This window comes from Plectropomus leopardus, chromosome 9 (genome assembly GCF_026936395.1).
Source record: "Plectropomus leopardus strain MGB_pleo_1.0 chromosome 9, ASM2693639v1, whole genome shotgun sequence".
Lineage (NCBI taxonomy): Eukaryota > Metazoa > Chordata > Actinopteri > Perciformes > Serranidae > Plectropomus > Plectropomus leopardus.
Genome location: NC_142184.1, coordinates 5,991,709 through 6,005,950, shown reverse-complemented (window position 1 = coordinate 6,005,950; position 14,242 = coordinate 5,991,709). Strand labels below are relative to the sequence as shown.

The following is a 14,242-nucleotide window of genomic DNA, read 5'->3' as shown; positions in this document are numbered from 1 at the left end:
CGCTATCAGAATTGGATCCATTTGGTCCATTTGGCATCCCCATCCCCAAGTTAGCAGAGCGCTAAACCGGAAGTAGCTGGTGGTGTTATTTAAAACGCCTGCTTTATGGGTCACACAGTGCAGAAGCAGCTCTAATCAGCCGTGTAATTTTGTACGCAGCAAATTGACTTTTTTGGCTTCATGCTTCGTTGGCTTTCAGTTTTTAGTTGGGACGTTCTTGTTTAAACAAGGGGGGGGGGGTTGCATTAAATTGTCAATGGTCAAAGCTCCACTTTTCTTCTTTGCATTTTAAGGACTTCTGCTCAGTGTTAATGATGAGGTTCATTTTTGTACATCAGTCGTGAAAACGGTCTCACCACAAAGTCCATTTAGTAGCTGCTGTGTGCTTTTTCCTCACATCACATGATCTACAATTTCATGACAACTAGACAAACTCCCATCTGCTGCTGAAAGTCCTAGGATACGACTGAAAGCTCCATCTACTAAATGGACCTTTTGGTGAGACAGTTTTCTTTCGCAGAATTGTGGAAGTTTTTTATCTGACAGAGCTGCAGAGTTTAGAAGGAACATTTGGTGTGTGTCGTCTTCCTGCATCAACATTCGAGCCTGACTAGACTGGTGTAATCTGGGTGCTTGTGTGTGTGTGTGTGTGTGTGTGTGTGTGTGTGTGTGTGTGTGTGTGTGTGTGTGTGTGTGTGTGTGTGTGTGTGTGTGTGTGTGTGTGTAATTTTTGCCCGGCTCGTGGCTTGTTAGAGTTCAAACTTCCTCGTTCAGACTGTCTCTCCATTGTTCCACTTTGTTCCCTGGCAGTAATTTCCTTTCTCTTTTCCACTCTTTGCATTTCTGCCTTTTCCTGATGGCAATCCGGGTCACAGTTTTCACTCTGCTTTCTGTTTTTCTGTCTTTCTGTCCAACTGCTCGGGAATAATTACCCCAGCTTCATGTGCAATGTTGCGGCTCATTTTAATATTATTTGCATGCCGCACTCTACATGTTTTATGACGGCCGTGCACTGCATCTGATATGGCTCACACGGCACGCTCTGAGGCTTAATAACTTTGTCATGGCTCTGGTGGTAACTTTGACTGTACTCTTGGTCTTAAAGTCTGCTCACAGGCTGCAGGTTTTATCACAGTAAATACTGATTTACCTTGCAGTGCATTTGTTGTCTTTCCCTTGGCTGAATGTGATGTGTGTTACAGACTGTAATGGGAAAACAAATCATGCACTGATGCAATTCTCTTCCTTTTGTCTGACGGACCATTTCCTGTCTTGCATCTCTTCATCTCTGCACTCTCTGTACGTCCTGTATGTGGACTTCGCTACAGCAGAGACTACATAAATCTGACAGAAAAAAAACAATTTCAGCATTTCATGTACGGCCACCAGACCATATATGTGCATCAGGAATAAGAAAAAGAAGAACATTTAACCCTCGTTGTTTGGAGCGCCACTTATGTTAGCATCTACTCTGCTGTCCTTTAGTCGTCAGTGTGTTTTCTACCGTAGTTGATGACAAAATTAGAGCTGAAACAGCTGGTTAATTATTCTGCAACATTTTTTTTGTAATTTATATATTGATTTTGGCATTTGGCGTTATAGCATTGAACCATAAATGAGATGAAAGCCCTGGTTTTTTCGCTGCTCTGCTTTGTTTTTCTCAAATAGTAATTCAATTCAATTCAATTTTATTTACAAAGCCCATTATCGCAAAACACAGTTTGCCTCAGAGGGCTTTACTGCATATGACATCGCTCTGCCCTTTGACCTTCATGTTGTCTCAGGAATAACTCCCCAAAAAGAAACCCCATAACGGGGAAAAAATGGTAGAAACCTGAGGAAGAGTGACCGAGGAGGGATCCCTCTTCCCCCTCTTACGATGAATTGATATTGACATTAATCACTAGTCGCAGCCCAACAGTAAAACTGGAGCAGCTCAACATTTTTACAAAGGTAAAGCAATTGTTTTGTTAACTTTTAACTACATTTCCCATGAGGCCATCAGTGTGCTGTCAACAGCATTGCAACAGTTTGCCCAAATTCGAATGTATATGGTGGCAAAAGTGAAAGCCAACCACAGATTAACTCTTGTTAGGTGTTTTGCTGATGATCTCTTGCTAATACCTAACCTTTAATAAAACCCCCACCTCGCCTGAGCATTTTTGGGGTTCACACTTATGAACTTCCCAAACTCAGGAAATAAGAAAAAAAAAGAAAAAGCAGTCACAGGGCAGAATCCCTGTAGAGAAATGCACTGCCTCACACTTTTAGTGGGTCATAATGAGTGTAAATCCTGTATTATATATCTTTAATGTGGCTAATTAAGCACAGATTATCATCAGGGTACGCAGATAAAACAGGTGCTGTGGCCTCCTGCACCTCATGACAGTGTTTGTTTTGCAGTTTTTAGTCACGGATGAGGTCACTGTTATAAACGTGCTCACAGCTGGAGGCCAGTTCGTCACCTTCTCTTGTGTATCGTTCCCCATCATCCCTTTCTCTCTTACAAAGACTCCCATAACACTTGAGCATACCTGATAGTAAACAGAAGCTGAGACTGATCTCCTGCTCCTAACTTTTCAGCTCTTATTACCCTCATTCTCAGCACTTTGTATAGATGTTATTCCCATTTTTGTAGGACAGTGCTTTACAACAGTAGACACGTTTCTTGGGTTTAAATTTCAGATGGTGTACTGCTTTGTTTCCCCCCCTGAGGGGTTGTATTCTCCGTCCTCGTCCCACCCTGCTGATTTGCATCATCGGACAGAGAAGAAACTGTTGGACTCTGCTTTGCATTTTCATTTTATTTGCGTACAGAATGACTTTGACCTTGTGCAGGCTCGTACACGTGGTCATCGGTCAGAGTTTGTCTTGACATTTGGACTGAAGTCTTACTAATACGATCACACTGACTGCAGATACAGTGAGCTTCATACTGTGCAGCAGATAATTAAAGGGGCTCCGTTAAGGTCACATGCACCTTCTTTAACTTAAGAAACAAAACGGCAAATGTTTATTTCTGAATGCGTCCCTCCGCGCTCATAACCTCCACCCTGGATAAATGGCTGTTTATGTGTATTGCAGCCCTCCTCATGACAATAACTGTATTTTTAGGGAATAAGTGTTTTTGATTCCTGTTGACTCTGTTATTGGCTTCTCAGCTGCAGCCCCCACTGCAATTTTAACCAGATTGTTTCAATTATGGGATTATTCATATCAACAAGTTGAAGAGTGGTTGTTTGTCTCAGCTGTTTTAAGGATGGACAGTTAAATTACAAGATGTGTTAAAGCAATTCTTGGTGGTGATGGTCCGGCAAAACCTTTTCTTGCAGCAAGTTTCTGATGGTTAATGTAACAGTGTTTACGCCGTCATCAAAAGAAAATATTGAAAATAATAAGTAAATAAGATGGTAATATCCACCTGGTTTTTTGGATGTTGTGTTTCAGATGTATTAGGGCTGTACCCAACTCAGAATTATGTCATTTGATTTAGATTTTCTGTTAAGTTCAAAGATTAGACTTCTCGTTCCTTTTTTTCATAACGAATTTCAGCGTTTTAAGGGTTTTAGCAGGACATTCAGCCCGGCAGGGACATTTTTGTATTATAGAAAACAAGCAAACTGAGCTGATGATGGATCAGAAATGTGCAATATTAGAGACAAAAGACAGAGAATATACTGCGCTAAGTTGCTGTGAGCTGTAAATTCACTATTTCTAAGCGTACAAGAGCCTCTCTTCCTCTGTGCAGCTGCCTCCATGTCCACAGCTGTCCGTAAGAACAGCGTGAAACAGAGGAGCCAACTCAAAACTGACAAACATAACTGCAAAAACACCCCCAAAATCTCCCCGACTCAGTCTCTGACTCATCATTTAAACCTCCCACTTTTCCATTCCCCGTTTCTGATTTAGCCTCGTACGGCTGTACTTTGCACGTGCACGTGGTGTTTTTCTATGGTGTGTCATGACAAAGTTACACTGCCAACTTCTGGCCTGGCATGCATACTTCAGCGTTTTCAGTGGTTTTGGGGATCTGTGTAATTGGGGATTGTCTTCACAATGCTATCATATGAATGCAGATTTTTTTTCAATGCAAAGGAAAGACTTTTTCGTTTTTAGTTGGGTCGTTCTTGTCTAAACGTGGCCCTAGTAGATCCACCGCTCGCTCCTCCACAGATCAAGCCTTTCGTCCAAATATGGTCATTTAGGCTCCAAAAAACATGATGCTGACAGCTGATATGTTGAAGTCGAGGATCCAAAATGGAAGTCCATAAACCAATGGGTGACGTCACATTAGCTACAACCATTATTTTTTTTACAGTCTATGCATCCTACTTGCCAAACATCAGCATGTTAGCAGTCATTGTGAGAAAGTCAGCACGCTGATATCGGGATTTAGGTCAAAGCTAAGCTGCGTCTGGTGCTGCACTGTACTCATAACTCAGGATACAATGGCCTCCGACTTGACCTACAAACATCTGTTTGTACGCTGTTTGTGTTTGTTTTGTTTTCCTGAGCAGATGCACTGAGATGCATTTAGAGCGGAAGTCGGGAATACCGATACGGAATTATCGACTTCTGACTCGCAGTGGATTGCAGCTTAAGTACAGCTTCATGGAGCTGCTGGCAGAGCTGCAGACTCTTGTTAGCAGCAACATGGTAGTTATACAGATGACTAAATGACCAGGCGCTCACAGGCTGTGCTCTTTACCCCCTGCATCTGAGATACAGACAGTCTGGCTGGAAGAAATTTCTGGAGTGACTCTTTGATTGTAACTGAATCTTTTGGATTTTCTCCTTTTTAGAGAGTTCACACAGAGAAGTCTTAAACTTCTCCTCCTCTTAGTTTGCCGGCGAAGGGTTAACCTCGGCCCTTTTGATGGGCCACCTTGCTAAATATAACCCCAAACCTCCTCCACATGGGCACGCACAAGCCTTCAACTGCACTCCCTCTGTCAACACTCTGGCTCACACACTTTTTTTACCCTGCAGCACACACACTCCAACAGGCTCATTTACAGTCTTGTCGTACTGCAGCCGCTCGCACACTCATTTCTCAACACACCATTAATACTTTAGTGAGTGTGAGATCTGTTGAGAGGCCAGTTCATTCAGGCACGGCACACTATTGCGTGCTATTTCTGTCTCCCTCTAAAACCAAAATAGAGGCAGTTGAGTCGACTGTAGTTTTTTTGTTATGTTGATGCTCATAGTGCAGGAAATCTGTGTTTAAGTTTAATTTTTCAGATTTTCAAACAATTTGTTTTGGCTACCTATTCTTTTTTGCAAGAAGGGTTCCAGCAGGTCCTTAAAAAGTCTTAAATGCATTAAATTCATTAATTTATAGATAAATTGGTATAAAAATGTCTAAAATCAATGTTGCACAAGTCACAAAAAATGGAAAAAGGGTTATGATGGATATTTTTTTTGACAATGCATTATAAAATCTCAAAATAATTATTAATCTGTTTATCGTGTCTTTCATGAGAAAGTTTTACATTTTCCAGCATTCATCTTACTTTTAACTTGACCCAAAATTGTGCCTAATTTTTTATTAATGTTGGTTCTTTTTTTTCTCTCAATTGTTTCTGTTCCTAAATTTCATTTTAAGTGGCATTAAAAAATTCTTAAAAAGTCTTAAATCTAACTGTCCTTAAGCTGTAGGAACCCTGTAAAAGAGTGCTTTGACATTTTAGGAAATATGCTCCTCCAGGTGATGTTTTCCCTAAAACTGCTGCACATTTGGAAAAAGTTAACATAGTTAACTCTCCTAAATTATCTAAGTCAAAAGCAGCTGTGCATGACACTAAATCTTCAGCTGTCTTTGGTTTTCTTTAGTTTTTAGGAGGATAAAAATGTCTCATGCAAGTGTGACTACAAATTATTTGTAAGTCACTCTAGTCTCTGATTTTGCAGATGCAGTTCAGTTTGGTCTTCATGAGGAGTACTTCTGAGTTTGAAAAAGTAACCCTGATGATGTCATAGTGATGTCAGCTCAGGAAGTGTGCATTGTAAACTGGCGGTGTGGGTTTGGTGCTGGATGACTGTGGTTTGCTTTACCTCTGGCAGCATCAACTGGTTGAAACTAGCTGTTGAACAGAGGCTGAAAGATGCAAAGTGAGCTCAGAAGCATGACATCATGGGATATTTAAAGAAGTTAAATGAGAGCTGCAACGGTAAAAGTGTCCGTTGTATGTAAACATGTGGGCTATTTGTAATCTTAGAGCAAACAGCACTATAATTCTTAAAGCAGCAGAGGATATTAGAGCTTCCCCGTGAAGGTCGGAAATTTGAATCATCAGTCGACTGAGATTACTTCAAGTCGAGCAGTCAACGGCAGGGGACATTTTTGTCCCCAGATTTTGCTGCGCAGTGAAGCTCTCTTTCACGCGACTCTGATCGGTTTTAAACAGCAGAGCATCTGCAGCCTCTGTGATGGCAATCGCTCAGGAGAGTTTCATATTTTGTTTGAATGTAAGAATGTAAGCTTAATGAAATACAAATAAATGCCAAAGTTTATCTTTACCTGCCCCCTGCTGTCACGGTCGTACGATCAAAGACAGCCTGAGATAAAATTCTTAAAGGCAGAAATTTGGGATGACCAATGGAAATGCTGCATGAAATGACGCACTGATGAGCGCGACTGGTGAGTACTAAGTCGGCCTCTTTTCCCAGCCACGACCACGTCCACGCTCTCCTCCTCTTCTTCTTCAGACTTTTTCGACACACACAATGCCACTGCAGCGACAGCTCGATTCATTTTTTTCATTTTGCGCTGACCACTACAGTGGCGTAGATGGATGACAGACGCTGATTACATTTTGTTCTCACGTATTGACGTGGATGGACGTAGGTCATGCCCTGCAATTCAGTAGGTGATGTCATTGCATAGTCTGCATACATCAAACCTGATGTCGTATCCAAGTTAATTCGATCCACGTCGCTCAGTGTAGCTTCAATCACCTCAATTGACCCCTTTCAACGTGACGGCGAACGGCCTCCGGATGTCTGAGCTCCTCGCCCTCTCTGAGGCTGGGCCCAGCCACCCTCCACAGGAAACTCATTTCGCTTGTATCCACAATCTCATTCTTTCGGTCACTACCCAAAGCTCATGACCAGAGGTGAGGGTTGGGACGGAGATGGACCAATAAATCGAAAGCTTTGCCTTCCGGCTCAGCTCCCTCTTCACCACGACAGTCCGGCGCAGTGCCCGCATCACTGCTGATGCCGCGCCAAACCGCCTCTCCATCTCACGCTCCATTTTGCCTTCACTCATGAGCAAGACCTCGAGATACTTGAAACCCTACGCTTGGGGCAGCAACTCGCTCCCAACCCTGTTTTTCACAGAGTATCGTATTCATTTAGGTATCGATATTTGTGCAGGCTTTCTGTTTCACATAATTGTATCATTCAGACCTCGACTGACCCTGAGCCGGGCTCACTCAGGTTTTCTTCCAGACTGTCGAGCCACTGGCGCTCCAGTTTATTTGTGGGTGCAGTCTCTTGAATTTTAGTCTGTTTTATGTGGTTTTTCATAACATAGTGTTGTGAATTTCTCATTTTTTAAAATGACATTTATTGTGTCTTGTTTTTTTTTGTATGTAGACTATTGTCTGTTTTTTATGTAGTACGCCATGGACCTTTTTGTGTCCTTAATAGCGTCATTTTATTATTATTATTACTATTGTTATTATTATCATTTAGTGCTGTGGAAATATCATGACAGTTTCTGCAAAGTTGTTTTTTTAATACTTAGTTAACTAACTACAGTTTTAAGTGGGGAAAATCGTCAAACCTGAGGCATTCAGAACTCTTGAATATATGTTTTGGTGGAGTGGATTTACCAACATTTATTAGACTTTTGCTCCCTAATGGATGATTGGACCTAAACCATGTTCGAAAATGCACCCTGTGCCAACACACAGCTGCCAGATGTGAGCTGGTGTTTTCATTGTAATGAGTCCATTCCTACGTTAATGTAATAAGATTTTCTTTTCATACGCTAATTATTTTTTAAGTGAGATCAGATCAAACTGCATTTGAGTGTCAGTACGAGTGCCATAATGGAGGCAGGCACTCTCTTTTTTATGAAAAGGTGATCTGATGGACGATGATGAAAGGGAAGGCGGTCTAATACCTCCTCTGCCTCTCTCTTTGTTCCTGTGCTGGATGGAAATTGGCGCTTGTGTTTGCAGCCCAGTTCTCATGCTGCACGGCTGCTCTCTTCATTAAAAGGGAAGCCGCGTGCTCAAAGCTGCTTCAGATTATTACCATATGTCTGCAAAGCCCAGAGCTGAGCAGCAAACCGGCTCCCATCCTACCCTCTAATTTCTTATCCCAAAATTGGACATGTGGGTCGTTGTGTGTGACAACGTCCCTCCCTTCCCCCGGCCGGTGCAGCACATTCTCACAGTATTTCGTCTCCCGTTTTAGATGCATAATAGCAGAGCATCAGCCTTTATGCAAAACTAGGGAAAATATTATGCCTCAACTGGAGTTATTTAACTGCATGTTGCTTTAACCAGAGGTGGAGGAAGTACTCAGATCCTTTACTTAACTAAAAGTACCAAAACCAGACTGTAAAAATACTCTGTTAGAAATGTAGACGTCCTGCATGCAAAACCCTATTGAAGTAAAAATATGGAAATGTAATCTGCATAATGTACTTAACAAAACAGGACATTTTTGACGAGACATAGAGATACATCGCAGACTTTTTTTAAATGACAAAACCCAGTATTTTAAATAAGAGTTCTGGACATTTTTTCTTTACATGAGACGTCAGGGCATTTAGCAGGAGGTTGGGTTTTTTTTACAACATAACCAAGTATTTTTATTGAGATGTAGGGACATTTATCATTTTTTTTGATAGAAAAAAACCCCAGGTATTTTTATTGATTTTATTTTTTATCTGGCCGATTTTTTCAGCAAAAATACACAGGCATTTTTCATGAGACATCGAGATATTTATTAGATTTTTATCTGGAGACAAAACAGGTAAATTTACAGATACATTGTGACATTTAGCATATTTTTATCTGGTTATTTTAACAAGACATTGAGACATTTACAGGCTGTTTTTTTATCAACAAAACCAGGCATTTTTATCAATAAATCTGGACATTTTGCAGACATTTTTTGATGTCAAAACTAGTTTTCTTTCTTTTTTTTTTTTTAATTTCTTAGATTATTTTTTGGAGCTTTTATTGACTTTAATTGACAGGACAGTATGAGTGAGTAAGGGGGATAGAGAGAGAGAGAGGGAGACATGCAGCCATGGCCCGAGGCCGGACTCGAACCCGCGGCTGCTGCAGTGAGGACACAGCCTCTGTACATGAGGTGCTGCTCTATCCACTGTGCCACCAGGCGCCCCACAAACTATGTATTTTTAATGAGATGTTGGGATATGTAGAAACTATTTTTCTGTCAACAAAACCAGGTATTTTCAACGAGACATCGGGACATATATTAGCTGTTTTTCTGTCACCAAAACTGAGTATTCAGACTCAAAACAAACAAAAGTCAATTTGAAAATGAACTCCTAACTAAAGCTGTCAAATAAATTTAGTGGAGCAAAAAGAACAGAATTTTCTTCTGAGATCACGTAGTCTACAAGTAGAAAGTGGCATAAAATATAAATACTCGAGTACTAGGCCCTCAAATTTAAACTGAAGTACAGTATTTCAGTAAATGTACTTGATTACGTTCCACCTCGGGCTCTAACCCTTCTTTAAAGATATTAGAGAAGTGGAAATGGATTGTCTTGGCTGAACGTCTCATAATGGGACTCCTTTCGGTCCATTCGGTATTTCCCATCTCCAAGAGGCCAATGTGTGCATTGTACCTCCACAGAAATAGCTGAGCTCGGTCGGCACAGAGCTGGCGCTTTCATAAAAAGGAATAAATCTTCCTGCGAGACATAAAGGGCGCGGGCACTAATTAATGCAGAAAAATGTCAGCCTTTTGCGCAAAACATAAAGAAACTCAAGCTCTGGATGTAGGAGGAGGTTTAAAAGAGATCTTTGTGTCACCCGGTCCAAAAGCCATTGGCCCAGATTGCCTGTCCCAGCATGCAACTCACCTCTGCATGAATACAACACTTGTCTGATGGAGTGGGCAGAAAGCCCCCCCATCGCTAGGAGATCCTACACAGGGCTTTAACATGAGCAGCACACTCAAGTTTTGCACAGTTTGAGAAACTTTGCAGTGGATAAAGTCGAGTCTGGGGGAAGGCGACAGCAGAGGACACTTTACTTGCTAATGGAGATAAGTTTGCGGCACCTTTTCGCAGCTGGGCGTCTGTAATATAGTCAGGAATAGATCTCCCTAAATGGATTAGAAGAGGGCAGCATTTGGTGTTTGGCAGCGTTCGGTGGTTTAAAAATCCAAATCAACAGGAAGAGGCTTTTGACATTAATGTTGAGAGACGGACAGAGAAGTGTGTTCAGTTGTATCACCTGTTGAAACCTGGCAGCCGTAACGCTTAATCCAGGTCCAGAACCAGTAATGTGGTCCCCTGGAGGTGTGGTGGATTGTACTTGAGGGGCGTCTGTTTGCTCAGTTGGATCGGCCCTGAAGCAGAATCAGACTTGGACTGAAGGTTCAAAGCAGAGTGTTTTGTGGCTCACAGCCGGATGAGGTAATTGTGCAGGTGGGGTTGAACATGAACAGTTGGCATAGTTGGAAGTTGAGTTGGCAAGTTTAATATTACAAAGATGGTTGGTGAGAAAGGCGGCTTGATTATCTGCAGAAATTCAGGTTATTATTGTTTTCGAGGGGGGTCCAGGGCCGGTTAGACAATGTGTCATGAGCTTTAGGGTAATGATTTAAACAGTTACAGTTTATTTTAGGTTGACGATCTCATAATGTTCATGTACTGGAAGAAGCGTGGAGCGTACGAGCTGGAGGCTCTGCCACCCTCTCTCACCCAACAGGGAATAGAGCGCTACTCCTGGTCCTCGTCCCTGGACGTCATCCATGATCTGTGTGGTAAGCTGGGCTCCTGGGAGGGTCACCTGACTAATGGGAGGATTTGTGTTTGTGTCTCAGTGAAACAGGAGGCTTGGCAGTGGATTGTGTTTTTCTATGCTTTTAGTTTGGATTATTTGCCACTGGTTAAAATTTAAATCTACAGGTAAATAAAAGACAATAAAATGCTTGCGAGATTCTTTTCTAAATTAACAACTAAGTGAGTTTTAGGGGTCGACAGATAATCCGCCTGGCTGATTATTGGGGCCGATATTTGTTTTTTTGCCAGTTATCTGTATCACTGTTTTATTTTAATGATCACAGATAAATTGATTAATAGGACGAAACGATGAAGTGATTCTCAGCAATGCCTGGAGGGAATTTTCTCAAATTTGGCACAAACGTCCATTTGGACTCGAGGATGAACTGATTAGATTTTGTAGTCAAATGTCACTATGACCTCACACAACATGTTTTAGGCCAGAACTCAAGAATTCATTGGCTAATTATGACAAAATTCACGCAAATGCAGGATAATATTGGACTTGAGGGGCGTAAAATGATAACATCTTATATCCAAGAAGTTGAGACATCATGTTTTACAAAAACACTTTTCTGGCCATTACTCAACAACATATCTGAGGAACAGAAGGGGAGGCTTTTGGTTGGAGACTGAGCTGGTGACAGTGATTTTGGGCGTCCACCTTGAAACTCTGCTGATTGTATAGTTTTTCTTTGCTGACGGGTTTGTTATTTCTTTACTCAACATTACAAAAAGGGTATGATCTGCTGTCTGCATATTTATCTTCTACAATTGCATCATCATTTCACACACCTCCTGCCACCTAGACAGCACAATTGTGGAGTGTTCACACACGTCAGGCTCTCTCTCTTTTTTAATTGTTGTTTGTGAGCTTCTATATCCCCAGTTTGTTCTCATTATAAAAATTCTCCGTGTTGTTACAGTAATTAACCTTGATCCGTGTCTTAAACTTTGCCTTGGTGGGTCCTTGAGTTTGAAATTGAGCCGTAAAAAGGAGATTGTGATGTTATACTGCGTCTAAATACAGGCAGAGTTGTTAGCATGGCTGTAAATCAGAGATACTCAACGTGCTTTGCTTGCTTTTGCAAAATAACAAAAGGTCAGGGGTCAGGTCAGGGGTGCCTGGGGTTTCAGGACATTTTTAGGATTCTAGGACATTTCTGTGATTTTAGCAAGTTTTTAGGATTTCGGGACATTTCTCGGATTTTAGGAGATTTCTAGGATTTAAGCATGCTTGGAGAATTTTAGGATGTTTCTCAGATTTTAAAACATTTATAAGATTTCAGGACTTTTTTTTAGGATTTTAGTACATTTCTAGGATTTTAGCATGTTTAGGATTACAGGAAGGTTCCTTGGATTTGATGACATTTCTAGGCATTTTGGATGTTTCTAGGATTTATGTATGCCTCTAGGATTTTAGGACATTTCGAGGATTTTTGGATGTTTCTAGAATTTTAGCACATTAGGGGCTTAGGTAGGACCTCTGTCTGAGGGTGAGGGGGGGTCATCCACCGGCATTTTTCTTAAAGAAAGAAGCTCTATTTTGAAGCTGTTTTATACACTCTGGCACTTTATGTATACCAAAAATACAAAACAGTTCCCAGTGTAACACACTATATCTTCATTGTGAATTAGAAAATGGTTTGGGGGCCACCCGGCACCTTATCAGGGGCCAGATTTGGCCCGCAACCTTTAAGTCGATTATCACTGCTGTAGACTCTTGTTTTCATGGTTGGGAGAAAGTAACAAGTTACAAACGCGGGTCAGTTTTACCTCTAATATCATGTCGGAAATCCATGTATTTATACCATTAGTATTCCATTATTCAGCTCAGTGGAAAAAGTAATTGAAACCTTGTGTGTCATTCAGACCTGCTCCACTAAGTCTTATCCTTAATCATCTAACATGACGTTCAACATGGATCAGACATTACTTCACATCGTTATATGTAACTTTTCTGCAGGCACATGACCTGGTTCACTTGCACTTTCGAGCAAAGGATTTAAGCACCATCATGGAAAGGTTTTTTTTTCCATTGCTCTGTTGTTCCGTGGAAAGCACTCAGTGACCTGGCATGAAGACAACCTCACATGAGAGAGTAGAGAGGGAGAGAGCGGATGAGACCAGCGCCACCGATGAAATATTTACCACCGAAGGAGTGCAGAGCTGAAGTGAAATGCTTCCCTGTCTCCTCTCAGTGCTTTTTTTGACGTGGCACAGGGGCACTTGCTTTCCGCTGTGCCGCCCGATTTATGCCATTAGTGAAGGGGAAGTGATAACACAGGGCCGGGGAGGAATGTTCTTCATCCTCTCCTCGCTGCCAGCCAGCCTCTTGGAAATCCGGCTACTTTCTGGTCAGCTTAAGGACGGTGCCTGCTGAGGCAGACCTGTTTGGCAGAGAGCGAAAAGAGAATTGCCACAGAGCGAACAGTGAGGCTTTGATCCTTACCTTTTCACCATCTCTGTAATTAAGACCTGAGCTTCCACTGAAAACAGTTACCGACTCTGTTGGAGCACTTGGCTGGAGATACTTTTCCTTTCTCCAGCACAACAGAATCAAAAGCTCACCTCTCTTGCCTTATTTTAAGAGATGCAACTGCATTCAACAATTCTTTAGTTCTGCAGGTGAAAATTATACAATTATTGTGCAAGATTTGTAGTTTCCTTGTGACGCATTAAGAACAAGATTAGATCCATACAGACGTAAGGCCCTGACACACCAAGCTGATTTCTTCTCACACAGGCGCAGAACATAAATACTGGCTGGCTGTTGGTTGTTGTCTTTGCGGTGTGAACATATGCATCTTTTTGGCCGAGATACAGTCGACATGGGGTGACCAAACTGTTGGCTTCCATCGTTGCTTGTTCTTTGATGTCGGTTAGGTGTGTCTTAGCCTTTAGCGGTCCACTCTGTAGTTTTATTTCATAGTTTCAGTCATTTGAAACGTACACTCCTCATTTCATTATCAGCATCAACAGTAAAGTGTGTGTGTCAACACACCTCAAACAGCCTCAAACCAACAAATAACCCACTGTATGGATCATTTTCAGCCTCAATCAATTAATCAAGAATTGATGAACAGAAAAGAAAAAATGTAAAACATTGTGTGGTTCCATGTTTTCTGTATGATTATTATTAAGATACTTAAAATATTAGTCATTTGAAGCTTTTTATAAGTCCTTTCTCAGGCAATACATATTATAATATTTTGTCTGGAAGCTGATTAATTTCTC

The 14,242-nt window shown here is 41.4% G+C and overlaps 1 protein-coding gene across 2 annotated transcripts in view; it reads left to right on the top strand.

Moving 5' to 3' along the window:
• Positions 1–14,242, top strand: part of plekhg5b (pleckstrin homology domain containing, family G (with RhoGef domain) member 5b) — a 96,686-nt gene that overhangs the window by 5,669 nt on the left and 76,775 nt on the right. Inside the window, exon 1 of one of the 2 annotated variants that reach the window (XM_042491259.2) lies at positions 10,705–10,986. The exons of the other annotated variant lie outside the window; for it this stretch is intronic. Within the exon in view, the coding sequence (XP_042347193.2) occupies positions 10,863–10,986 (124 nt within the window). The 5' untranslated portion in view covers positions 10,705–10,862. Of the gene's footprint in view, positions 1–10,704; positions 10,987–14,242 lie in introns of those variants that run through there. 2 annotated transcript variants of the gene reach the window in all.